Source organism: Gouania willdenowi, chromosome 8 (genome assembly GCF_900634775.1).
Source record: "Gouania willdenowi chromosome 8, fGouWil2.1, whole genome shotgun sequence".
Classification (NCBI taxonomy): domain Eukaryota; kingdom Metazoa; phylum Chordata; class Actinopteri; order Blenniiformes; family Gobiesocidae; genus Gouania; species Gouania willdenowi.
In genome coordinates, this window is record NC_041051.1 from 5203404 (window position 1) to 5230770 (window position 27367).

General features: G+C 44.0%; 1 protein-coding gene across 4 annotated transcripts in view; it reads right to left on the reverse strand.

Annotated features, from left to right (window-relative positions):
• The window catches only part of grid2ipa (glutamate receptor, ionotropic, delta 2 (Grid2) interacting protein, a), an 87000-nt gene that overhangs the window by 13670 nt on the left and 45963 nt on the right, over positions 1-27367 (reverse strand). For 3 of the 4 annotated variants that reach the window (XM_028454301.1, XM_028454304.1, XM_028454303.1), the window contains 8 exons: positions 13089-13174; positions 12897-12966; positions 10076-10366; positions 9837-9988; positions 9590-9745; positions 4566-4672; positions 4325-4475; positions 3869-4200 (listed from right to left, as the gene is read on the reverse strand). In XM_028454301.1, coding sequence (XP_028310102.1) covers positions 3869-4200; positions 4325-4475; positions 4566-4672; positions 9590-9745; positions 9837-9988; positions 10076-10366; positions 12897-12966; positions 13089-13174 — 1345 coding nt within the window. The remainder of the gene's footprint in view (positions 1-3868; positions 4201-4324; positions 4476-4565; positions 4673-9589; positions 9746-9836; positions 9989-10075; positions 10367-12896; positions 12967-13088; positions 13175-27367) is intronic. The other variant, XM_028454302.1, reaches the window with a different exon arrangement.

Consider the following 27367-nt stretch of genomic DNA (forward strand, 5'->3'; position numbering starts at 1 on the left):
AGAGATTTTAACTGTGGCTCAGACAGAAAAATGTGTCCGATCTTCACCCTGCAGTAATCTTATCAAATCAACCAGTTACATTGTTTATCAACGAAGGCGTTTCAAATTAAAAGTGCGCTTTATCATTTTCATGGATTTTAATGACATTTACAAGCGTTGGGAAAACTCCATGTTCCTTGATTTCTAGACAGCCCCCAAAAAATGACATCATGGCCCTGTCCGCCTCCTTTGCTTCAGACCGCCTTCATTGACAAACTTCGTGCTTTTGGTTAATTTACACGTGGTGGGCATGTCAGGAGCCTGGACCAGAAAATACGTGCAGGAGAGAAGCGTGTAACTGCAGGCGCGTAAAAAAACACTTAAGTCCAAAGCAGAGAATAGGGCCCCAAGTAAATTAACTGATTGCCTTCCGGAAATCCACTGAAAACTCAACTTCATGTCTTTGTGTCTTAAAAATCAACCAATTTTGGACAGTAATACAGGGATGATATTTAATTCTTCATGATCGAGTTATGCTTTGCCCATAATGCAGTGTTTTATTGTGAAAGTGAGTTAACACACTGAAATATTGTATCTTTCCTCAACTATTAAACGCCAAATAAAAGATGGAAAAAACAGCAACTATTTCCTTAGCCTGCTTGGGTAGACAAATATCTGACCAATAAATACAATTTTAAAGATGCTCTGGATGATATTTTATCAGATATTAGATAAAGACATAGTGTAGGCCTCATAGATCAATAAATCTGAAGTTGTTACGTTAAGATAAACGGTTGAAATTGCCAATCAAAGTTTGTTTTGATGTCCACTGCAAAGACTTGGTTTATTGACGTTGTTGGAAAAGTTTGGTGCATTGCACTGTGGGATGTGGCGTCCTGTAGACAAATATATAGAAGTGTTTTTTACTTCATTCTTACAACCATTTTTTGTGTTTCTTCACCAGACAAGTAGGACAGTATTTTGCTTGACACCATTTTTGTTTTTGCTTGTTTGTGGTTTTCAATGTGATATATGAAGAAAATAAAAATAATCCGAGGTACCTTTTCAGCACTGTAGCCAGGCTAACACAAAGTCAGAGCTCTATTGAGCCCATGATTCCTCTAGCCCTCAGCTGTGAGGACTTTATGACATTTTTTAACGATAAAATTCACAAGATTAGAGATAAAATTAGCCACTCCCTGCCTTCACCTGGGCCTGCTGTACCATTAAATGTAAATAGGCCTAACCTAAACTGTTTCACACATATAGGACTTCAGGAACTTAACTCTATTATTTCATCCTCCAAACCATCGACCTGCCTTTCAGATCCGATCCCAACTAAGCTGTTTAAAGAAGTTGTTCCCCTGGTCTGCCCATCTTTGTTGGAGACAATAAATATATCCCTATCAATAGGCTACGTGCCACAGTCCTTTAAAGTAGCTGTAATCAAACCCCTTCTCAAAAAACCTACTCTTGATTCCAGCACTTTAGCAAACTACAGGCCTATATCTAATCTTCCTTTTATTTCAAAGATTCTTGAGAAAGTTGTGGCAGCTCAGCTCTGTGAATTTCTTCAAAACAACAGCCTGTTCGAGGACTTCCAGTCAGGCTTTAGAGCTCAACACAGCACAGAGACTGCTTTAGTTAAAGTAACTAATGATCTACTCTGGGCTTCAGATGAAGGACGACTCTCAGTGCTGGTTTTATTAGATCTTAGTGCAGCTTTTGACACTATAGATCACTATATGCTACTAGAGAGATTAGAGAAATTACTTGGAATCACAGGGACTGCCCTAAACTGGTTTAAGTCCTACCTATCTGATAGGTACCAGTTTGTACACGTGAATAATAAGTCTTCTGTGTACACTAAAGTAAGCTACGGGGTTCCTCAGGGCTCTGTGCTAGGTCCAATCCTCTTCTGTATCTATATGATCCCCCTTGGTAATGTTATGAGAAAATACTCTGTTAACTTCCACTGCTATGCTGATGATACCCAACTGTATGTATCAATGAAGCCAGGTGAGACAAATCAGCTATCTAAACTTGAGGCCTGTCTAAAGGACATTAGGGCCTGGATGGACCAAAATTTTCTTCTTCTCAACTCAGACAAGACTGAGGTCATTGTACTGGGCCCGCGAAACCTTAGAGAAACCTATGCTAGCCTAACTGCCCTAGATGGCATTACTCTGGCACAAAGCACAACTGTTAGAAACCTTGGGGTTCTATTTGATCAGGACTTATCCTTCAACTCTCACATAAAACAAACTTCAAGAACTGCCTTCTTTCATCTCCGTAACATTGCTAAAATCAGATCTATCCTGTCTCAGGGCGACGCCGAAAAACTAGTCCATGCTTTTGTTACCTCTAGACTGGATTATTGTAATTCTCTTCTAGCAGGCTGCCCGAGCAAGTCGCTTAAGACACTTCAGCTGGTTCAAAATGCTGCAGCACGTGTACTGACTAAAACTAGGAGAAGAGATCACATTACTCCTGTATTAGCCTCTCTGCATTGGCTTCCCATAAAATATAGAATAGAATTCAAGATTCTTCTTCTCACTTATAAAGCCCTAAATGGACAGGCACCAGTCTATCTCAAGGAGCTTGTAGTGCCATACAATCCCCCCAGAACACTACGCTCTCAAAATGCTGGACTACTCGTTGTTCCATTCGTCTCTAAAAGTAGTATAGGAGGAAGAGCTTTCAGTTATCAGGCCCCACTTCTCTGGAACCATCTACCAACCACGGTTCGGGGGGCAGACACCCTCTCTACCTTTAAGGTTAGGCTCAAAACATTCCTCTTTGATAAAGCTTTTAGTTAGGAACCAGCTCATAGCTCATAATTAAGATGCAATAGGCATAGACTGCCGGGGGCGGGGGGTCTGGCATGCTCGGTTGGAGAGAGGTTGGAGAGGGCGCTAAGAGAGAGGTCATTTAGGTTAGAGAGGGACCGGAGAGGGTCCCATTCCTCTTTCAAACACTCCCTCTATGTCTGCTTCTTCCCTTGTGTGTTTGCTCCTGTACTCCTTCTGGCTTTTGTCTTGCAGGTCCGTGGGATCCTCAGTGTGGAGTTACAGAGGCTCAGCGGCTCTGTCTCCACCCTTTTCTCTGCACACACCCAACACAGCATAACGTGGATGGCTGTTCATCATAGGAATGGGATCCACACAAGGTTCCTGCTGCTTAACAGAAGGTTTTCCTTGCCGCCATGATGAATTCATGTTGGGTGTGGGATACATATGTATGTGTATATACGTATATATGCATATGTGTGTATCCATAAAATGAAGAGTCCGTCCTTAAGACTGCTCTACTGTAAAGTGCCTTGAGAAACCATTGGTTATGATTTGGCGCTATACAAATAAAGATTGATTGATAAAGATTGATATGTGATACCTTTCTGAATTTTGGCTGGATTCTGATCTTTCCATGTCGGCCTCATAATAAACATTCACCATTGTTTTGCCACAGCTTTAAGGAAAAGCTGTAATGCTGTGTTCACACCGGAAGCATCATGAAATGTTTGCGCGACCAGATTATATACAAAGTCAATGGGACGCGTTGCTACCTCAATTGCCGACTACGCAAGGGGCTGCCTGGATGATCATCTTCTTTGTGGTCTTTATCGGTGGTCAGCCTCCACCATTTGGGGCATTATCGCCTTCGACTGACACGGACTTTGGGGAACAGCTCCAAGCTCAATCAATCTCCTGCAAGTTGCCCAACATTAATTGTGCAACAAAAAAAATTGTAGCTTTAGTATATTGTTTCTTTATGTTGCCTTTGAATTGCCCGTTGGGGATGAATAAAGTTTTTTTAAATAAATAGAATTGAATCTAAATGACTTGATATTTTTATTGTATAATTACAGGTACTGTATGTGTTTGTTTACCTCTTCATAATCATTATCAGGAGTCAAGAAGTCATCCACTAGCGCCACTCTCTGTCCCAGCTGCTCGCTCAGGGCATCCAGGAAGCGGTCCGTGTCCTCTGACCGAGGAGGTTGGGAGAAGGTGTAACGGCGTTTGCTGAGGTAGAGTGGAGGCGGGCTGGAAGGGAAGTCTGGAGGTTCAAGTGGGGAAGCAGGTGGACTGTCCAGACTAATGTACGGGTTAGACTCCACACTGGTTTGGCTTATCAGCCCAGATGGGTAGAAGTGGGTTGAAGAGGGACTGGGGAGGGGGGATTGCCAAGTTGTGAGAGAAGAGATGCCTTTATGGCTCACTAAGACAGGAAGAAGAAGAAGATTCAATGGGTCTCAAAACCAAAATAAAACAAAATCACTGCTGAACACCCTGTTTAAATGGTTCAGTTACATAGAGACAGATTCCTGCTGCTATAATGCCACGACCTGAGTCAGCGAAAATTGTTGGAGACCCCGTGCAGGAGGCAGCTTCCAGGTCCAGTAAACTGTCAGGGGTAGGAGGGGGTCGACTCTTCAGAGACTTTGACCTCTTGGCTGAATACATGTTCTCCAGTTCAGCGTACACAGCTGAAAGCTTTCAAAGCACACACATAAGAACAAGAAATCCTAATGCACAGTAAATGTGGTGTTATTTTTTTTAAAGTATACAGGCCGGTGGATGTACATTGGTAAGGTTGTTTGGAGTCTCAGGGAGTGAGGTGCCATCTCCAGACTGTCTCTCTCCAGGAGCCAGCCTCATCCCTGTGTCCAGAGCAGAATCTGCTCGGAGGCCTGAGTGAGCAAACACATTAGACATATTGATAAAAATATAGCTCATGGAGCAATAAATGGTTGCTGTTAGATAAGGGGTGTGGAACTCATTTAGTTCAGGGGCCAAAAACAGATCAGTTTGATCTCAAGTTGGCTGCAGATTTTAGTTGGGAAAATAACAATTTCAACATTAAAGTTGGCTAACAAAGGGTTAGGGCAGGGGCGTTGCAACGGGGTAGGCAACACAGCCAATTGTCTAGGGCCACGAGCTGAAGGGGGCCCCGAGGGACGGCTGACATCAGTCAATTTCAATGACATAATAATGTAACTGCATTGAGACGCTGCAACAACAGCGCATTAAAAATCCCCTGCACGGGGCCCTTTCTGAGTAGTCACTGGTTAGTTGCTAGTAGGGGGCCCCGACAGACGGCAGATATCAGTGACACAACTTGAAACCCACCGGACACATTACAGTGATACGTCGGGAACCTCCCTAATGGGGCCCCACTGCTACCGATCCCTGCATCAACATACTGATGTTATTAAACACACACCAATAAAATGAAGCGGACATATCCCTCAGGGCTCATGAAAAGAAGAAAAAAACAAGAAGAGGATGAAAATAAAAAAAACGTGATAGTGGTAAGTGAGAATGTGTAAACTGTGTGTGTTACATTATAAAAAAGTTAGTCCCAGTTAGTCCCAGTCACTTTGTTCCAAACTCCCAGTCATCCACCCAGCACCAGAAAGGTTAAGTGCACATTTAAGTCTGTGTAAAGTGAATTCAGCCATTTACTTCTAAACACATTCATAAAGTGTGTTTATGTATATATTAATCATTCAAATTTGACAATGTGGTTAACAACAAACTTCTGTGTTATGACAAATTTAGAGCACATATTTATTCTTATTTTACACCAATTTAATCAGCTTTATGTTAAGAAGAAGTCCAGCTTTGCTTACACATCATAAGTCTTGTTATCAATGGCTGTGTGCATACTGTACATTCATAAACACACAATAAGTTGGTCCTTTGCTGCCAATGATATTTTATCCCAAAATAAAATATTTGTTGTCAAATGGTAAAACTGATACCAGCATCAATCCTGCTGTCAGTTTAGTCTAGACTGTGGTTAGTTTGTATTTAGAATTGAAAGATAATATAGTAATATAATATATCCATACATTTTCTGCTATAGCCTAATAGTTACATTCAGTAAAATGTTAACATGAAGCATTAAAGTTGTTACTGCAAATTAATGTCCATTAATTATTCCATACATATCTCAAATGTTTAATATTAGTGTAGCATGCACATTTCTTAACTTTATGCAAGCCAAACAAATACATTGTGCTCTTTTCTTTTTCCTTCCTCGAGGTGTTTTGTTAAAGTTTTTTGGACCACCACCACCACAACATCAGCAGCAGCAGCAAAGTGAAATGTAAGTAGGAACTTATTTAGTTTAACTTTTTAAAATACATTTTAAAGTTTAAAATATATCATGGGAGCTATCTGATTTAATATGACCACACAAATATTTATTTTAAACAATTGCTTCTTATACTTATTTCTTTCGAGCAATATCAACCTCAGATCATGAGGAGGGTCTTGAAGAAGAAGAGTAGGACATGATGGCACCTTCATGCAGCAGCAGCATGGCAGCACAGCATTCCATCACCACCTCCTCACCACCCCCATGACACCACATCACCAGAACAGAAGGTCCTCAAATAATAGCAAATCAAATAATATCAGATGATCCTGCGCTGTGGCCAAAAGCTATCTATGACAATGCTCAGTGTCAAATTGTGAGAAAAGAATCACTCCAAATAATAGACATGGACTTCCCCCAAAATTCAGAAAACCCACCTCGGAGATTCACCAAAGAAAATGACAAAATGACAATGACAAATGGTTAGTGTACTCTTACGTTCCACTTCAATTCCTTGTTTTTTTGTTGTTTTTTACCTGGTAGCATTTTCCATACTTAAAATTTTGCACATTCCTGTTGTGTTTGTTTTTCTGACATTTACTGTATATATTGTGTGTAAAATTCGCATTTAGTTTAGATAGCTATGTTATTTATTTTATATGTTCATTATTTACTGATCCATCGTCCTGGACTTCATTCATCATCATTCTGGGGCCGGGAGGCCCCATAATCCTTCTTGCCTAGGGCCCCCAGGGGGTCTAGAAATGCCCCTGGGTTAGGGTAATGAAAGGTTAGGGTAATGCAACAAAGCAAGAGTGCTAAATTTGGATGCAGAGCAGGAAACTTGAGAATCAGCCGTCTGAAATCATCAAAAGCAGCAGACCTCAGATTTTGGTGGGTAGGGGGTTGTGTGCGACTCAGAGCGAAGCGTTTTTGTGCCCCCCGAAGTTTTCTTAATGCCCCCCCATTTAATACTGCCTGGCGCCAACGCTGGTCTCCCGTGCGCCTCATCTTCCAGCAGTGCCAGATAAGCCACTGTGCGTCTTTAAGCATTGTGTGCGCCTTTCAGCTACAGATGTTGTAGCCAATTGATCAGCAGTTTTGCGCAATAATCATGTGATTTTAATTACAATTATTATTATTATTATTGAACTGTATTTGTAGGCACGTGCGCGCACGTCACCCTGGGGAGTCAGTATAATTTTCCTCCTTCGGCTCATTCCACCTTGAATGTTTTATAGACTTTATATAACATACTGTACGCATTACTTGCTTTCAAAGGTGATTTATTGGATGCTCTGACACATTGGATGTGTTAACACCAGTGTGCTAGTTACTGAAAAAAGTAACTAGTTACCGTTACTAGTTACTTCATTCACAAAGTAACTCAGTTACTATTTTGATTACTTACACCAAAAAGTAATGCGTTATTGGAAAAAGTAACTTTTGAGTTACTTAGAATTAAAGAATATATTATTTATTTTGGGTCATTTGTGTCCATACAGCTTCATATTAGTGCTGTAATAATATAATAATCCACTGTTGATCAACTGCTATAAAACAACCATAAATGATGTGCATATAAAGCACAAAATAGCTGCTCCAAAATTAAAACAGTAATTTTTCAGCCTTCGCGCAGTAATGTAAAGTAAGCTGTGCATATTCCAGGTGCACATTCTGCTGTTGAAAATGCTTATGAAAATAAATGTGGAAAAACTAATTCACAGCATTTTTCTCAGCTACACAATGCTAAACATATCAGGCTAATGAGATGCGGTTAGCAGTGACTCATCAGTAGTGACAGACTTCTTATTTACAACAACATTCCATGCAATAGTTTGGCTGATCTGTCCCTGGATAACAGTCACAGTCCGTTAAAATCCAGCCGCAGCGTTAGCTTAGCTTCACTGATGCATCTTTTGGAGACAAAAATTATGCACGTATTTCCACTCTGAGAGACTCGTCCTTGGCTCGTCATGATTGCCGCACGTGATGTAAACAGAAACACGCTGACAATGCTTCTTCTTCTACTGTTTTACCGTGGTTGGCATGGCATCCCGCGAAAATATGTAGCGCCACTGTAAACAGGAAGTACACTGCAGCTATCAAAGTAATGGACAAACACACCATATTGTTCGGTAATGGCATTATTTCTTTAGAAATATATTGCGTTGCAGTACTAGTTACTGTCAAACACTGGTTGACACAAGCACTTACCTCATCGAATTGACATTTATTTTATTTATCCAGGTTAGCCACACCATGTCTTGTTCTCATGCACTTTATTTTGAAATGGTGTTCTTTAATAATAATAATAATAATAATAATAATAATAATAAAGAACCTAGTTTGATTTGTATACATGTAAAAAGTAACTAAATAATGTTTACTCTGAGTACATTTTAAGTGAGCTACTTTTTACTTTTACTTGAGTAGATTTTTCTGTACTCTTTCCACCCCTGGAGTTAAGGTTAGGGTTCGGGAAACCAAACGACACTTAATGACAGCCTTCATGACACCTTATTCACTTATTCATGCTAATGACAGGTGTCATGTCATAATAATGACAGTGTAATGTCAGCTTTATGTATCAAACTTCAATTAAAGTGTTACCATTAAATCTAAATATAAATGTTAAATCTAAACAATAAATCTCCTCCCACCATTGACTGCAGCTCAGTGAGTGAGAAGAGGGAAAGAGTGAGACATGGTGGGATCGCTCCAAACTGACTAACTTAAAAAAGCAATAATGACTAGTGTACAAGCTGCACGTCAGCTGAGACATAGATGATCTGAGAGTAGCAGCATGCTGTATGTCAACTCACTTTACCAGTGATGAAGACACAGAGGATGCAGAAGACCTTGGAGTCAGGGGTGTGTGGAGTGTGGAGTGTGGGCGGGGCCTCGGGATCGACAGGTGCTGACTTGCCCACTTTGCATAATTTCTAAACATTTAGCTTTACAATTGGCAAACTATTTAACATTGAAATTTACATTTACCATTTAGATTTAGGACATGAGTTGACTACTTTTTGCTGAGAGTTGGTCCTGCCCCTTCTTAAACTGAAGGATACATATGTACAATTTGTGTTAAATCTATTTCTTGTTTGTTTTTCGTTGTATAATTATTAGAACATACAGTATGTATTCAATGTTTTGTTTTTATTGTTTTGATGTTGATTCTGTCGTGAGGTTTGGGACAAAAAATAAAGAAAAAAAAATTAACATGGAGATTTAACATTTAGATTTAGCATTCATATTTACATTTAACATGTATGTTTGACTTTTACATTTAGATTTATTTTTACTGTTTACACATTTTTAACAACAGAACATGCTGTTTTACATGAATTTGTCTCAAATGTGAGGAAAGTGAGTTAAATGTTTAAAATATGTCGGCTATGACACAGTGACCAAGTTTTTACATTTGGCACCCCATAATATTGACACTCATGGAGCCCCTGAACAGCTGAATAGGATAAGCATTGTAAACACAGTTCAGTACCCATGCCCAGGTGTGTTCCAATGACAAGGTCGTCAGAGCTGCATCCCCTCACACTGCTCCTGTACGTGTTCCCTGTCACCCTCATGGAGCTGCTACGACGATGGGGCTCAAGGGTAGATTCAGGCTCAGGGGGAGGCAGAGGTGGAGGAGGTGGACCTGAATCCCACAGAACAAAACAGCCTGAAGTTTGCACAAAGTGTATAATGGGCAATTGTATTTATATTATTTTTCTGTTTTTATCTCACACCTGATGCTTTCAATCCCAGAAAACGAGAAATCTTGCTCTGGCAGTGTTCCTGCTCTTCATACGTCAGCAGCTGGTAAACAAACTGCCAGATCACCTGTTTGGCAGGCGTGTCCAGCACCGGGAAAACATCCACGATTAGAGTATCAACATTCCTGTTTTTAATTCAGAAAAACACAAATAGAAGTCATGGGAAAACAACATCAATTTACATTCTCCCACTTTATTTTCCTTCTGCTTACCTGTGCTGGAAGAAGCTCTCCAAAGCCTTGCAGATGATGTACCTCTCCTGGATAGTCAACAGATGTTCCAGCTGCTGGCCAAAGGTGCGTCCCTGGACTCTGATACTGGGAGGAAGGATCTCTGCCACCCACTGCAAGGAACTGAACACAGGAGAGTGGGAACGTTCTCGAGGATCAACAGCAACGTCCGGCTCTGCCAAGGTGAAAGTGGGCGGACCTTCCTCCACAACCAATGTAGGCATGGCACCACTTCCTTGTAACATGGACACAACCTTCTCATGGGAGGATGTCCTAGATACAGAGAGGGCAAAGGTTAAATGGTTCAAATGCTCTCAAAGACTGAGTTTAACCAGGATGTTTTGGACATGATACTAACAATGCTAATGCTAATGTGGTTTTATGAGAGGCTGGTGTTTTTTGCTGATATGAACAGATGATACTGCTGCTTTCCTTTAACGATGAGCTAAATACTAGAAACGTAGAATTAACTATAACAAGCTGCTTCTGTCTGGAGAGGGCTCAGGCAAATAACAAACTACAAGCCCAGAGCCCCTGCTGCTGCAAACGACCTCTGCCTGGCCAACAGTCTGAATAACTTCTATTGTAGATTCGACAGACAATGGGACAGACCTGACTCCATCCCCCCTCACACCTCTGACCAGCCTCACTCCAACACCTTCATCCCCCAACATCAAAGCTATAGTCTCACCACAGCTGCTTACAGAGGCTCTCTCCCCTATCTCCCCCCCTCCTCCCCCCTCCCACAGAGACACCTTTCTCCATCACAAAGAGAGATGTAAATAGACTTCAGGAGACAGAACCCCCGTAAGGCTTGTGGACCGGACTCTGTCTCTCCTTCTACCTTGAAGCACTGTGCTGATCAGCTGTCTCCAGTGTTCACAGACATTTTTAACACCTCACTGGAGACATGCACTGCACCTGTTTTAAGGCCTCCACCATTGTTCCTGTCCCTAAAAAGCTGAGGATCACAGGACTTAATGACTACAGACCCATCGCTCTGGCATCTGTGGTCATGAAGTCCTTTGAACGCCTCATGCTCTCACACATCAAGGACATCAAGGACCCCCACCTGGACCCCCTGCAGTTCGCCTACAGATCCAACAGGTCTGTAGACGATGCTGTAAACCTGGCTCTCCACTTCATCCTCCAGCACCTGGACTCCCCAGGCTCCTACGCCAGGACCCTGTTTGTGGACTTCAGCTCTGCTTTCAACACTATAATCCCAGCTCTCCTTCAGGACAAGCTTTCCCAGCTGAACGTGCCAGACTCCACCTGCAGGTGGATCACAGACTTCCTGTCTGACAGGAAGCAGCACGTGAAGCTGGGAAAAACCATCTCTGCTCCCCGGACCATCAGCACTGGTTCTCCTCAGGGCTGTGTTATTTCTCCTCTGCTCTTCTCCCTGTACACCAACAGCTGCACCTCCTCTCACCAGTCGGTCAAACTCCTGAAGTTTGCAGACGACACGACCATCATCGGTCTGATCTCTGATGGAGACGAGTCTGACTACAGGTGGGAGACAGACCGGCTGGTGTCCTGGTGCAGCCAGAACAAACTGGAGCTCAACACTTTAAAGACAGTGGAGATGATAGCAGACTTCAGGAAGAACCCAGCCCCCCTCACCCCCCGCACCCTGGGAGACTCTACAGTGAGCTCTGTGGAGTACTTCTGCTTCCTGGGGACCATCATCACCCAGGACCTCAAGTGGGAACTGAACATCAGCTCCCTCATCAAAAAATCTCAGCAGAGGATGTACTTCCTGCGGCAGCTGAAGAAGTTCAGTCTGCCAACAAAGATGATGGTGAACTTCTACAGCTCCATCATCCAGTACATCCTCTGCTCCTCCATCACCATCTGGTACGCTGCAGCTATGGCCAAGGACAAGGCCAGACTGCAGTGTATCATCCACTCAGCAGAGAAGGTCATCAGCTGCAATCTGCCCTCCCTCCAGGACCTGTACGCCTCCAGGATTCTGAGGCATGCAGGAAAGATTGTGGCCGACCCCTCCCACCCCGGTCATAAACTGTTTCAATGCCTCCCTTCAGAGGTTTCCCTCTGTCACCATCCACATGAACACAGCCCCAGTCACCCACTGAACCCCCCCACCCGCCGATCACCACCTCCATGAAGACATTGAAGACATTACCTGCTGCACTGTATATATATATATATATATATATATATATATATATATATATATATATATATATATATATATATATATATATATATATATATTTACCCTTTATTCTCTATCTATCCTTTATTTATCCTTCATCCTTTATATTTGTCATTATTATTATTATTATTGCTGGCTTGTTTCTTTGTCCTTTGTTTTCTTTGTTTTTTTTAAAACAGGGCCCGTGTCAAATTCCTTGTACTGTCCTAAAAACTGTGCTTGGCCATTAAAACATTTCTGATTCTGATTTACCTTTAGTTCATTCTGTTAAATCACTTGAATATTGTTTGAATATTTCAAAAACACGAAAATGCTAGTTTAGTTTTAATTGACAAAATCATATTTAGTTGACAAAAACTAGACAAAAACAGTTAAAGCTAAATTTATTAAGCAAAAACTGCATGTTGTCAGTCCTAATCAGTATTTTGTAATGCTACAAAAATTATTATTATTTTAAAAACACTGCCATTTCATAAAAAGTTGAAGAATAAAACATACTTTTAAATCATTCAGCAACACTGAGCAAAGAACAGCCAAAATTATAAGCATGAAGCATCGCACATACTTTTTTCTTTTAGCTTTTACTATTATTCATAATAAAACATATATTACTGAGAACACCTCATATCCAGTCCGTTGAGAAAGAGGATTCGGTCTCCTGGTTGTAAACCTGCCCTGTCTGCTGGACTTCCTGCAGACCAGAAAAAAAAGAAAAATATTCTAAAGAATAAAAAAGTGTCTAAAAAATTTAAAAAAAGAATTCCCAAAGAGTTTTTTTACCTTAAATATCCAAATCTAAACTTTTTTACTCACCTGGGACCACCGAGTCAATCCACACTGGAGCGTGACCTCGAAGGGTGAACCCAAAACTCGTGTTACCTTTGCACACTCTAACCGTCCTGAAAATATATTAAAAAAGGACAAATAGGTGAACATTTAATAGAACCACTTTCTGGCTATATGCAGACAATTAAATTGCATCAGGCCCTATAAGCCACTAGAGAGCTTCAGAGATGAGTCCTTGGCCTCATCTGAGGAGAATGAATTGTTAATATTTTTCCATTTAAAGGAGCATAGGGCAAACTACCGTTTGGTTCCGTGGGGGGATGCGCTGTGCTCTTACAGTGAACGGTCACGTGAACGGCAAGTAAATAAATAACCGTATCACAGTATCAGCTTAAAATTATTTTTTTGAATTAAATCAACAAAATAATAATAATAAATACATTTTTCCAAATCTTCATTTTTTCCCCCCCAAACTAGGGTGAGGCCAGTATCTGAGAATAAATCAAAATCACACCAGAGCACGACCGAGTGTGATACTGCTTTTATACAACAGTTTTACAAACACATTTTGTTAGTTAACACTTAACAGTAAAAAGCAACAACAGATTAGGATTTATTTATTTAATCTTTTATTTGACTCTGCCAAAACAAATAGGTCCACAACTGGAAGGGATAAAAAGGCTGTTGCTGGGCAACACATGTCCTAACTGACACTTGACTAACGTTCAACGGTTATTAGAACACCTGAACAGCATACTTAACCACGACCACCACACAATACAATATTCTAGTACTTCGGATCTCATTATTCCAAAGTGTAAATAAAATGCACTCAATTTGTAAAGTTACATAAACAGATAATTTAGTTCTCAATGTTCTACCTAATGTCTATCATACCTTCACTGAGGGTTAGCACACTGTCACATTAATCTTTGCTGATTTATTCATGAATAGGCTGGATTGAGCACACATCAAAAAAGATATAATTGGACATCTAGACTTTAAAGTAAACAATTGAAACTGTACAGAAGTCTAAATGGGTCTTCCACAGATTCTCACGTCGAGCCCACTATTTACAGTTTTTTTGGATTGCTTAAGCACGATTTTCAAAACAGGGCCCGTGTTTTCAAAACACTACACACAATTAGCAAAACACTACAGATCCTTTGCATAATTAAACACTCTTGTAAAAACAATGCACTTCTTTTTAAAAACCACACTTTGTTACCATATGAAACATACACGTTTCACATTACTGTACTCTGTTTGCACGAGTTACACTCTGCTGTGATTTACCTAAAACACTTTTAGCACTTCTACTTCTCTATGAAGAGAGTAGGCTACTATCAACAAAGTACAAATATCATGTAAATTCACCAAACACTACACAAGACCAATGTTGCCCAAAATGTTGACATGGAGATTCATAATACTGAAACAAAATGTGACAAAAAAAACTAGACATCTCTTTGTCTAGCTGGATCTGGCCAGAGAATTTACAGTTTTTTTCAATTGCTAAAACACTAAACCCTATTGTCTGAACCAAATGCTCAGTTGCCTGAACCCACTGATTGAAACAATCACTCTTTTGGCAAAACCATAAACACTTTTCACCTGTTTAGACACAACTTGCCAACACATTTTCATTGTGATGCACCCGTGCTGCATAATGGTGAGCACAGGTGACAAAAGTCAAACACAATTAAAGCACAGGTGTCACCACTTGAACACAACAACTCAAAACTGATCACACTTTTGGTTAATGATGTAAGGGAAGAGCACTGGTTTGTGAGGCCCTACAATGGATAGAAATCTGAGAGGAAGAGTTCGTGTGAGAGGAGGGCGAGGTGGTCAGCGAAGACAAAGAACAGTAATATCTGATGAACTCAGAGCTACTGTGATTGACCATGTTCTTGTCCATGGTATGAGCATGAGGGAGGCTGGACAAAGGGTACAACCAAACATCAGTAGATTCACTGTGTCCACCATAATCCGAAGATTTAGAGACGAGAACAGGTAATTACCTTTTTTTTTTTGACATTATAATACAGTATGTAAATGTTGACAGCAATTACTATATGACATACTATAGAGCTGGTAAGTCCATCCGTAAAACCCCACTGGACCTCTAGATTGAAAAACGTCAATGCAAGTGAATGTGAGAATTATTTCTCACATTCACTTGCATTGACGGTTTTTCACTTTCCAGTGGGGTTTTACGGATGGGCGGGACTTACCAGCTCTATATACTGTACCACAGTATACTGTAAGTACATATGCTTCAGTACATCACTGTACCAATGTACTGTAGTATTGTAATGGAGGGTTGGTCTAACTGTTTGTAGGCCTAGTATTCCATATATATTTGTTGTAACTCCATGTTCTCTTCTTGTAGAATTGAAAGACTGCCACATGGGGGTGGGAGGACAGGTATGTTCTCCCCACACCAAGAGACCCTAATTGTTGATATGGTCCATGAGAACAATGCCATTAAACTGAGTGAAATTCAGCAGAAGATCATTGAGGACCATGTAAATTTTGAGGGTATCAACAGTGTCAGCTTCTCTACTGTTGATCGTGTCCTCAAGCGCAACAGAAGGGTTATGCGCATGAAACAGCTGTACAGAGTGCCATTTGATCGCAACTCAGACAGAGTCAAAGAGCAAAGATTCCAGTATGTACAGGTTGGCATATATCCAGACATGTTCAATGTTGATTACTCCAAGTAGTGATTTACTGTAGTGGCCTAAATCACTTTTTCCGTATCACTTACAAAACTATATCTATTTCTACAGAGGGTTTTTCAACTGGATGCAATGAAAGACCCCATGAATACATCTACATGGATGAAGCTGGGTTTAATCTCACCAAAAGGAGAAGGAGAGGCCGTAATGTGATTGGCCATCGGGCCATTGTTTGTGTTCCTGGGCAGCGTGGTGGCAATGTCACATTATGTGCTGCCATCAGCAATCATGGGGTTGTCCACCGTCATGCCAACCTGGGGCCCTACAACACTCACCAGCTTCTCATTTTCCTCAATCACATGCGAGATGCTCTGTTAGGGCAGCAGGAGGAGCATCCCATCTATGTTGTTGTTTGGGACAATGTGAGTTTTCACAGAGCCCTCCAGGTTAGAGAGTGGTTCAATATGAACCAAGGTTTTATCAATCTTTGCCTTCCACCGTACTCCCCTTTCCTAAACCCCATTGACCCCATTGGGCGACCATGGCTCAGGTGGTAGTGGGTCGTCTTCTGATCGAGAGGTTGGGGATTCGATCCCAGTACCTGACTATGTGTCGAAGTGTCCTTGGGCAAGACACTGAACCCTAAGTTGCTCCCAGTGGTCGACTAGCGCCTTGCATGGCAGTCCTGTCCCACTGGTGTGTGAATGTGAGAGTGATTGGGTGAATGAGCTGATATGTAAAGCGCTTTGAGACTGCTTCAGTGTGGTGATAAAGTGCTATATAAAATCAAGTCCATTTACCATTTACCATTGAGGAATTCTTCTCCTCATGGCGGTGGAAGGTAAATGAACGCCAACCTTACACCAGGGTAAATCTCCTGCAAGCCATGGGACTTGCCTGTGGTGACATAGGTGTGGAGGCATGCCAAGCCTGGATACGGCATGCCAGGGGTTTTTTCCCCCGTTGCCTGGCAAGACAAAATGTGGCCTGTGATGTGGATGAAGTCCTGTGGCCTGACCCAGTACGGAGACATGATGCTGTGGCTGAGTAATGCACTTATTTGTATATTTTTGTACTTTTTTACATGGGCTTACTGTACAGAAGTGGCAAACGCATAAGATACGTGTAAATGCATAAGATTTCTGTTTTCTCCTTTTGTACAAGTGCTATGCACAGGTTTTTTGTTTTGCAACATGCATTTAGCCTACAGTGATTAAACATTTATTTCTCCAGTTTCATGTCCTGAGCATTGTGTTTTCTATTTTTCTACATAGTGTTTAGTGACTGTTCAGTAGTGTTTTTAATTCTGATTGACTTGGGGCATGATTTGACAACACAGTTCAGTTTTGAGCACAGATTGAACTGTTTTGTGAATGTAGCTTGGAAATTGTGTTTTGTGTTCACAGTTTAGAGAAAAGGAGAGCAGGTTTAAACAAATGTGTCTTAGCAATTGAGAAAAACTGTAATATACATCGCAGGCAATGTCGTCATTAGCAAGACACCTTGGAAAGAAACGTCTTGAATGACGAATCCACCCTTGCATTGCTGCTACCTCCATCTGGTCACAGGCCTCCTCCATGGATTGGATGAGGGGTACCTCAGCCTGGAAACGGAGGTCATATACCTTCCAGTATGGATGATCACACTGCTAAAGTGAATACATACCTCTGCATAGAATTTCAGAATTGCGCTCGAAAGGCACTCGATAAACTTGCTTCATTTGAATATGGTTCTTTTTTAGGATGTGTGCCAGTGTTGATGTCAAGACCTGATGGACATTGTTGAATATGGCGTGGTTATTGACAATGTTAGCTTGGAGCTGATGGAGTGTTATTGCATTGTTGGCCAAAACCATGTTTACTATCTCCCTCTCTTGCTGTTCTGTGAACATGGGAGGCCTTCCCCTTTGTCGTTCTCGACCCTCAATCCTATGTAGAAAAAAAAAAAAAGAACAGTATACAATACAAGTAATTTCACAGGAAAAGGTAACAGAAGTGCCGATAGTGCATAGATTACAGTACTGTAAGCACTTACTTAAACCGTGCAGATGTTTTTGATTTGATGATATTTTTACAATACCTATTTTCCAGTCGAAATGTTATCACACTTGCCACTGTATATCGGCTTAGATTTGGCTGTACTCGCAGTCCAGCCTCCCTCAGAGTCAGGCCGTGGTTGACAACATGGTCAACCAGTGTTGCGCGGATCTCATTTGTCAGATTTGGGCCTCTTTGAGAACCTTCTAGTCTTCCTCTTCCTCTACTTCCAGCATGACCTCTTTCTTCTTCTTCTTCTTCTTCTTCTTCTTCTTCTTCTTCTCCTTCTCCTTCTTCTCCAACTTCTCCTTCTTCTCCGCCTCCTCCTCCTCCTCCTCCTCCTCCTCCTCCTCCTCCTCATCCTCGTCCTCGTCCTCGTCTTACTCTTTCTCTGACTCTTTCCATTGTGATTGAAGACTAATGAACTCACCTGCTGCTTTTTATAGGGCTTACACACCTGATTGGTGTGTCTACAATTAAGCAAACGAGTGTTTGCACACCTGATGACTGTGATGAACCAATTGGTTGGACGGTGTGGGAATTTGACAGTCAGTGCTTTGATATTGCAAGGAAGTGACTTCATGATATATTTTTGTGTGTAATGTATGTTAAGTGTGTTTAATGTTTTGCAAATCACTGTGTGTAGAGTTTTGCAACAAGTGTGAGGTTGACAATGTGCTTATAGTGGTGCAAATATGAGCTGATGTTTTGCTTCTTGAGTGTAAGGTTTTGCTAATAGTGTACTACTTTTAATTTTAGTGTGGAAGCAATCCAAAAAAACTGTAATACATGACTTAAAAATGGATAGTTTATCCCAAGGTAGCTGGTTTACATCTCTACAATCTAAAGCCTTGAAAGAGATTTGCCGTTTTCAGGCCACACAGTGACAGCATGTTGACAGCTATGATGCTTCTTTTATGTGTTTATTTGTCCTTTGAAAAAAAAAAAGCATGTGCATGAGATTTTTTTTTACAATGATTCAGAATGACAAATGTGGTGACAGCATGAAGAGCTGTAGAAAAGACCCAGCATTTCTGTTTAAACAGGCTTATGTTCCCATGTGCCTCTGTTGCTGAGGCGGCTGATCGGTGCTGTGGCCGCAAGGTAGTCGGTGCCTGTCGTGGCGGCAATACCCGAACCCGTTGGTGGACACCGGGGGTGAGGGATGCCGTCAAGCTGAAGAAGGAGTCCTACCTTGCCTTTTTGGCCTGTGGGACTCCGGAGGCAGCAGACAGGTACTGACGGGCCAAGCGAAGTGCAGCCACGGCGGTCGCCGAGGCAAAAGCCCGGACATGGGAGGAGTTTGGTGAGGCCATGGAGAACGACTTCCAGACGGCTTCGAAGAGATTCTGGACCACTATCCGGCGTCTCAGGAGGGGGAAGCAGTGCACCGTCAACACTATGTATGGTGTGGATGGTGCGCTGCTGACCTCGACTCGAGACGTTGTGGATCGGTGGGGGGAATACTTCGAAGACCTCCTCAATCCCACCAACATGCCTTCCAATCAGGAAGCAGGGCCCAGGGACCCGAGAGTGGGCACTCCTATCTCTGGGGCTGAGGTTGCAGAGGTGGTTAAAAAGCTCCTCGGTGGCAGGGCTCCGGGGGTGGATGAGATCCGCCAGGAGTTCCTCAAGGCCCTGGATGTTGTGGGGCTGTCATGGCTGACACGACTCTGCAACATCGCGTGGACATCGGGGGCAGTGCCTCTGGATTGGCAGACCGGGGTGGTGGTCCCCATTTTTAAGAAGGGGGACCGGAGGGTGTGTTCCAAATATAGAGGGATCACACTCCTCAACCTCGGATTCAGGAGGAGCAATGTGGTTTTTGTCCTGGCCGTGGAACTGTGGACCAGCTCTACACCCTCAGCAGGGTCCTTGAGGGGTCATGGGAATTTGCCCAACCAGTCCACATGTGTTTTGTGGACCTGGAAAAGGCATTTGACCGTGTCCCTCTGGGATTCCTGTGGGGGGTCCTCCGGGAGTATGGGGTACCGAACCTCCTGATAGGAGCTGTTCAGTCCCTGTATGACCGGAGTCAGAGTCTGGTCCGCATTGCCGGCAGTAAGTCGAAATTGTTTCCGGTGAGGGTTGGACTCCGCCAGGGCTGCCCTTTGTCACCGATTCTGTTCATAACTTTTATGGACAGAATTTCTAGGCGCAGTCAGGGCGTTGAGGGGGTCCGGTTTGGGGGCCTCAGTATTGCATCACTGCTTTTTGCAGATGATGTGGTCCTGTTGGCTCCAACATACCGTGACCTTCAACTCTCACTGGATCGGTTCGCAGCCGAGTGTGAAGCGGCCGGAATGAGAATCAGCACCTCCAAATCCGAGTCCATGGTTCTCAACCGGAAAAAGGTGGAGTGCCTTCTCAGGGTTGGAGATGAGGTTCTGCCCCAGGTAAAGGAGTTCAAGTACCTCGGGGTCTTGTTCACGAGTGAGGGAAGGATGGAGCGAGAGATCGACAGGCGGATTGGTGCGGCATCTGCAGTGATGCGGAGTCTGCACCGGTCCGTCATTGTAAAAAGGGAGCCAAAAAGCGAAGCTCTCTATTTACAGGTCGGTCTACATTCCAACCCTCACCTATGGTCATGAACTTTGGGTCATGACCGAAAGAACAAGATCACGGGTACAAGCGGCCGAAATGAGTTTCCGCCGTAGGGTGGCTGGGCTCTCCCTTAGAGATAGGGTGAGAAGCTCACTCATTCGGGAGGGGCTCAAAGTAGAGTCGCTGCTCCGAGAAGAGCCAGATGAGGTGGCTCGGGCACCTAATTAGGATGCCCCCTGAACGCCTCCCTAGTGAGGCGTTCAGGGCACGTCCCTCCGGAAGGAGGCCCCGGGGAAGACCCAGGACACGCTGGAGAGACTATGTCTCTCGGCTGGCCTGGGAACGTCTCGGGGTCCCCCCGGAAGAGCTGGAGGAAGTGGCCGGGGAGAGGGAAGTCTGGGCCTCCCTACTGAGGATGCTGCCCCCGCGACCCGGAAACGGCTAAGCGGGAGAAGATGGATGGATGGATGTTCCCATTGGATTTACGTCTGCAGGGTCCTTTTCCCCCCAACATGATGAGATACTGTGCTGACACAGGAAAAACCTGTCAGGGCAGCTATTCTATAAAGTGCCATGAAATCTAATCAGACGGGAAAGGAAGATAAAGTAATTTATGGAAACTCTGAAAAGTGAAACTGCAGATGGAAAATTACAGCTCAAACCTTTAAAGATGACATCATATGCGAACCTTCCTGTGGATTTTACTGGTGTCTTTCACTATATGCAGAGAACATTTTTCATTACAGTTTTCCCAAATTAATTTGAAAAATACAATTCTTCAAGGGGGTAGTATGTAAAATCGACTTTTTTGAGATTTATATCACGTTACAATGTCATTCCCTCATTAAAAACACACCTGCAGTGTTTACTTACTGTATTTTAAATACTTTTGTAAGAAACCCATGGCTTATGTTGTCTGTACTCATTTATGTACGCATCAAAATCAAAAATTAAATAAAAATGTACATAAAACTCACACCCCTCCCCCGCTTCCAGCTCCATCAAAACAGCTGCAGTCACAGTAAACAGCTGAAAGATAACAGAGTGTCCATGGGTCTACTCTGCTCACCGTAATAGCTGCCTGCCTTTAATTTTTAGAAATGCCTTCAGCGAGAACATTTATTTTTGGATGTGAAGAAAACAACATTCTTTTGGATGAAACAATTCATCACCAATGGTTGGAGTTTATCTTATGAAGCGGCCCTCGTCCCAAAAACATCTGCTATGTTTGTTCCAGGCACTTTTCAGATGACTGCTTTAAAACAAGAGCATATTTGAAAGTGGATTAAAAAGTACACCGACACTAAAAAACAATGCTCCTACTCTGGACTACTTCTTCAGAACCAGCAGCAGCAGCAAGAGCAGCAGCAGCGTGTGTGTGTGTGTGTGTGTGTGTGTGTGTGTATGGGTGGTGGATTGCTTCTAAATTCATGTGCACCAGTCTACCGAACACGTAAACAAACGCATACCATGCGCCTGCACGTCTGATCTACATTTCCCATAGACTTAGAATGGGTACATGGGCACAATGCCCAAGTCACGTCCGCATTTGTGCTTGCAAACATATTAAAGCATCTGCAAGCACACATGCAAGCATACGCTTTAATGTGCATACACATTAAAGTGTATGCACACCTACGCCACACCTGAATGTGCACCTAACAAACATAAATATTTTAGTCACACGTAGACGCAGGTGTGGTGTGAGTGAAGCTATAGCGATCAGGGGCACTTCACTATGTAGCACAGTGACATGTAGAAAAAAATATTAGAAGTCCAGGCGAGCAGGCGTATACACGCATGCAAGTCAGTAAGTGTGTGTGTGAGTGTGAGTGTATAACGTGCCACTATTTAGTCCAGTTACAGTCTGTGTCATGACACCCATCCATAGAGTGGTAGTGACTGTAGTGTTACGCTCTGAGTCAGATCGTTGCTGTGATTGGAAAGGATACAACACTCAACACTCACACACACTGACTTGCCCGCGTGTATACACCTGCTCGCCTGGATGTCTAACAAAGTGTTTACGCAGAAGGTGCTACATAGTGAAGGTCACCTGATTGCTATAGCTTCGCTCACGCCACACCTGCCACTACACCTAACTACTTAAATGAGGTAAGTTTAGTGAAAATTAAGCAGGTAGACACGCGTGCTTTAGACTGGTGTGCATGAATTTAGAAGCGATCCACCCCCCATAGTGTGTGTGTGTGTGTCGGTGACAGAGATCTCCGTCTGTACGTTAGCATTACTCACTTTGATAATCATTCTAATGTATTGTAGCGATGTAAAAATGTAGAAAGTAGCCAAATACTGCGCACAGAAAAACAGAAGTAAACAACATCCATGTGTGTTTGTATGAGTACTGAAGGGGGCGTGTTCATGGGCGTGTCAGACAAGCAGGGAAATTTCTTTTAAGTTTTTTTAATATTTGCTGCATTTTCCCCAAAAAAATGGGTAGCATAGTTTTTTGAGTATGCTATAGAATGGTACTATGTGCCTGAAAAAAACATGATACCCCCCCTTTAATATAATGCACATAATATGCAAATATTTTAAGTGCCACAAAACCCACCTCATCTGGCTCTTCTCGATGCGGTACAATTTTTACATTGTACCTTCCCTGCATGCCCCTGTGTTCCCATACCTGTAAGCTGCTGGAACTGTGAATTTCTCTTGGAGATGAATAAAGTATCTATCTATCTATCTATCCATCTACTTTGAGCCCCTCCCGAATGACTGAGCTTCTCACCCTATCTCTAAGGGAGAGCCCACCCTACGGAGGAAACTCATTTCGGCCGCTTGTACCCGAGATCTTGTTCTTTCGGTCATGAGCTTTGGGTCATGACCGAAGGTGAGGGTTGGAACGTAGACCGACCTGTAAATCGAGAGCTTTGCTTTTTGGCTCAGCTCCCTTTTTACAATGACGGACCGGTGCAGACTCCGCATCACTGCAGACGCCGCACCAACCCGCCTGTCGATCTCTCGCTCCATCCTTCCCTCACTCGTGAACAAGACCCCGAGGTACTTGAACTCTTCCACCTGGGGAAGAACCTCATCTCCAACCCTGAGAAGGCCCTCCACCTTTTTCCGGTCGAGAACCATGGACTCGGATTTGGAGGTGCTGATTCTCATTCCGGCCGCTTCACACTCGGCTGCGAACCGATCCAGTGAGAGTTGAAGGTCATGGTATGTTGGAGCCAACAGGACCTGACTTCCAGTCAGGTTTTAGAGCTCAACACAGCACAGAGACTGCTTTAGTTAAAGTAAATAATGATCTACTCTGGGCTTCAGATGAAGGACGACTCTCAGTGCTGGTTTTATTAGATCTTAGTGCAGCTTTTGACACTATAGATCACTATATTCTACTAGAGAGATTAGAGAAATTACTTGGAATCACAGGGACTGCCCTAAACTGGTTTAAGTCCTACCTATCTGATAGGTACCAGTTTGTACACGTGAATAATAGGTCTTCTGTGTACACTAAAGTAAGCTACGGGGTTCCTCAGGGCTCTGTGCTAGGTCCAATCCTCTTCTGTATCTATATGCTCCCCCTTGGTAATGTTATGAGAAAATACTCTGTTAACTTTCACTGCTATGCTGATGATACCCAACTGTATGTATCAATGAAGCCAGGTGAGACAAATCAGCTATCTAAACTTGAGGCCTGTCTAAAGGACATTAGGGCCTGGATGGACCAAAATTTTCTTCTTCTCAACTCAGACAAGACTGAGGTCATTGTACTGGGCCCACGACACCTTAGAGAAACCTATGCTAGCCTAACTGCCCTAGATGGCATTACTCTGGCACGAAGCACAACTGTTAGAAACCTTGGGGTTCTATTTGATCAGGATTTATCCTTCAACTCTCACATAAAACAAACTTCAAGAACTGCCTTCTTTCATCTCCGTAACATTGCTAAAAATCAGATCTATCCTGTCTCGGGGCGACGCCGAAAAACTAGTCCATGCTTTTGTTACCTCTAGACTGGATTATTGTAATTCTCTTTTAGCAGGCTGCCCGAGCAAGTCGCTTAAGACACTTCAGCTGGTTCAAAATGCTGCAGCACGTGTACTGACTAAAACTAGGAGAAGAGATCACATTACTCCTGTATTAGCCTCTCTGCATTGGCTTCCCATAAAATATAGAATAGAATTCAAGATTCTTCTTCTCACTTATAAAGCCCTAAATGGACAGGCACCAGCCTATCTCAAGGAGCTTGTAGTGCCATACAATCCCCCCAGAACACTACGCTCTCAAAATGCTGGACTACTCGTTGTTCCATTTGTCTCTAAAAGTAGTATAGGAGGAAGAGCTTTCAGTTATCAGGCCCCACTTCTCTGGAACCATCTACCAACCACGGTTCGGGGGGCAGACACCCTCTCTACCTTTAAGGTTAGGCTCAAAACATTCCTCTTTGGTAAAGCTTTTAGTTAGGAACCAGCTCATAGCTCATAGTTAAGATGCAATAGGCATAGACTGCCGGGGGGGGGGTCTGGCATGCTCGGTTGGAGAGAGGTTGGAGAGGGCGTTAAGAGAGAGGTCATTTAGGCTAGAGAGGGACCGGAGAGGGTCCCATTCCTCTCTCAAACACTCCCTCTATGTCTGCTTCTTCCCTTGTGTGTTTGCTCCTGTACTCCTTCTGGCTTTTGTCTTGCAGGTCCGTGGGATCCTTAGTGTGGAGTTACAGAGTCTCAGCGGCTCTGTCTCCACCCTCTCCTCTGCACACACCCAACACAGCATAACGTGGATGGCTGTTCATCATAGGAATGGGATCCACACAAGGTTCCTGCTGCTTAACAGAAGGTTTTCCTTGCCGCCATGATGAATTCATGTTGGGTGTGGGATACATATGTATGTGTATATACGTATATATGCATATGTGTGTATCCATAAAATGAAGAGTCCGTCCTTAAGACTGCTCTACTGCAAAGTGCCTTGAGATACCATTGGTTATGATTTGGCGCTATACAAATAAAGATTGATTGATTGATTGATCTGCAAAAAGCAGTGATGCAATACTGAGGCCCCCAAACCGGACACCCTCAACGCCCTGACTGCGCCTAGAAATTCTGTCCATAAAAGTTATGAACAGAATCGGTGACAAAGGGCAGCCCTGGCGGAGTCCAACCCTCACCGGAAACAATTTCGACTTACTGCCGGCAATGAGGACCAGACTCTGACTCCGGTCATACAGGGAACGAACAGCTCCTATGAGGAGGTTCGATACCCCATACTCGCGGAGGACCCCCCACAGGAATCCCCGAGGGACACGGTCAAATGCCTTTTCCAGGTCCACAAAACACATGTGGACTAGTTGGGCAAATTCCCATGACCCCTCAAGGACCCTGCTGAGGGTGTAGAGCTGGTCCACAGTTCCACGGCCAGGACGAAAACCACATTGCTCCTCCTGAATCCGAGGTTCAACTATCCAGCGGACCCTCCTCTCCAGTACCCCTGAATAGACCTTACCGGGGAGGCTGAGGAGTGTTATCCCTCTATAATTGGAACACACACCCCGGTCCCCCTTCTTAAAAAGGGGACCACTACCCCGGTCTGCCAATCCAGAGGTACTGCCCCCGATGTCCACACGATGTTGCAGAGTCGTGTCAGCCATGACAGCCCCACAACATCCAGGGCTTTGAGGAACTCCGGGCGGATCTCATCCACCCCCGGGACCCTGCCACCGAGGAGCTTTTTAACCACCTCGGCAACCTCTGCCCCAGAGATAGGAGAGCCCACTCTCGGGTCCCCGGGCCCTGCTTCCTGATTGGAAGGCGTGTCAGTGGGATTGAGGAGGTCTTCGAAGTATTCCCCCCACCGATCCACAACATCTCAAGTCGAGGTCAGCAGCGCACCATCCGCACCATACATAGTGTTGACGGTGCACTATTTCCCCCTCCTGAAACGCCGGATGGTGGTCCAGAATCTCTTCCAAGCCGTCCAGAAGTCGTTCTCCATGGTCTCACCAAACTCCTCCCATGTCCGGGCTTTTGCCTCGGCGACTGCCGTGGCTGCACTTTGCTTGGTCAGTCGGTACCTGTCTGCTGCCTCCGGGGTCCCACAGGCCAAAAAGGCCCGGTAGGACTCCTTCTTCAGCTTGACGGCATCCCTCACCCCCGGTGTCCACCAACGGGTTCGGGTATTGCCGCCACGACAGGCACCGACTACCTTGCGGCCACAGCACCGATCAGCCGCCTCAGCAACAGAGGCACGGAACATGGCCCACTCGGACTCAATGTCCCCCGCCTCCTCCGAGACATGGTTGAAGTTTTCCCGGAGGTGGGAGTTGAAGCTCCTTCTGACGGGAGACTCTGCCAGGCGTTCCCAGCAGACCCTCACTATACGTTTGGGTCTGCCAGGTCTAACCGGCATCCTCCCCCGCCATCGGAGCCAACTCACCACCAGGTGGTGATCAGTTGACAGCTCTGCCCCTCTCTTCACCCGAGTGTCCAAGATATGCGGCCGCAAGTCCGATGACACGACTACAAATTCGATCATCGAACTGCGGCCTAGGGTATCCTGGTGCCAAGTGCACATATGGACACCCTTATGCTTGAACATGGTGTTTGTTATGGACAATCTGTGACGAGCACAGAAGTCCAACAACAAAACACCGCTCGGGTTCTGATCAGGGGGGCCGTTCTTCCCAATCACGCCCCTCCAGGTCTCACTGTCGCTGCCAACGTGAGTGTTGAAGTCCCCCAGCAGAACGAGGGAATCCCCAGAAGGAGCACTCTCCAGTACTCCCTCTAAGGAATCCAAGAAGGGTGGATACTCCGAGCTGCTGTTTGGCCCATAGGTACAAACAACAGTCAGGATCCGTCCCCCCACCCGAAGGCGGAGGGAGGCTACCCTCTCATCTACCGGGGTAAACGCCAACGTACAGGCACTAAGTCGGGGGGCAAGAAGTATAGCCACCCTGGTCCGGCGCCTCTCATCATTGGCGACTCCAGAGTAGAAAAGAGTCCAACCCCTGTTGAGAAGGCTGGTTCCAGAGCCCTTGCTATGTTTCGAGGTGAGACCGACTATATCTAGTCCGAAC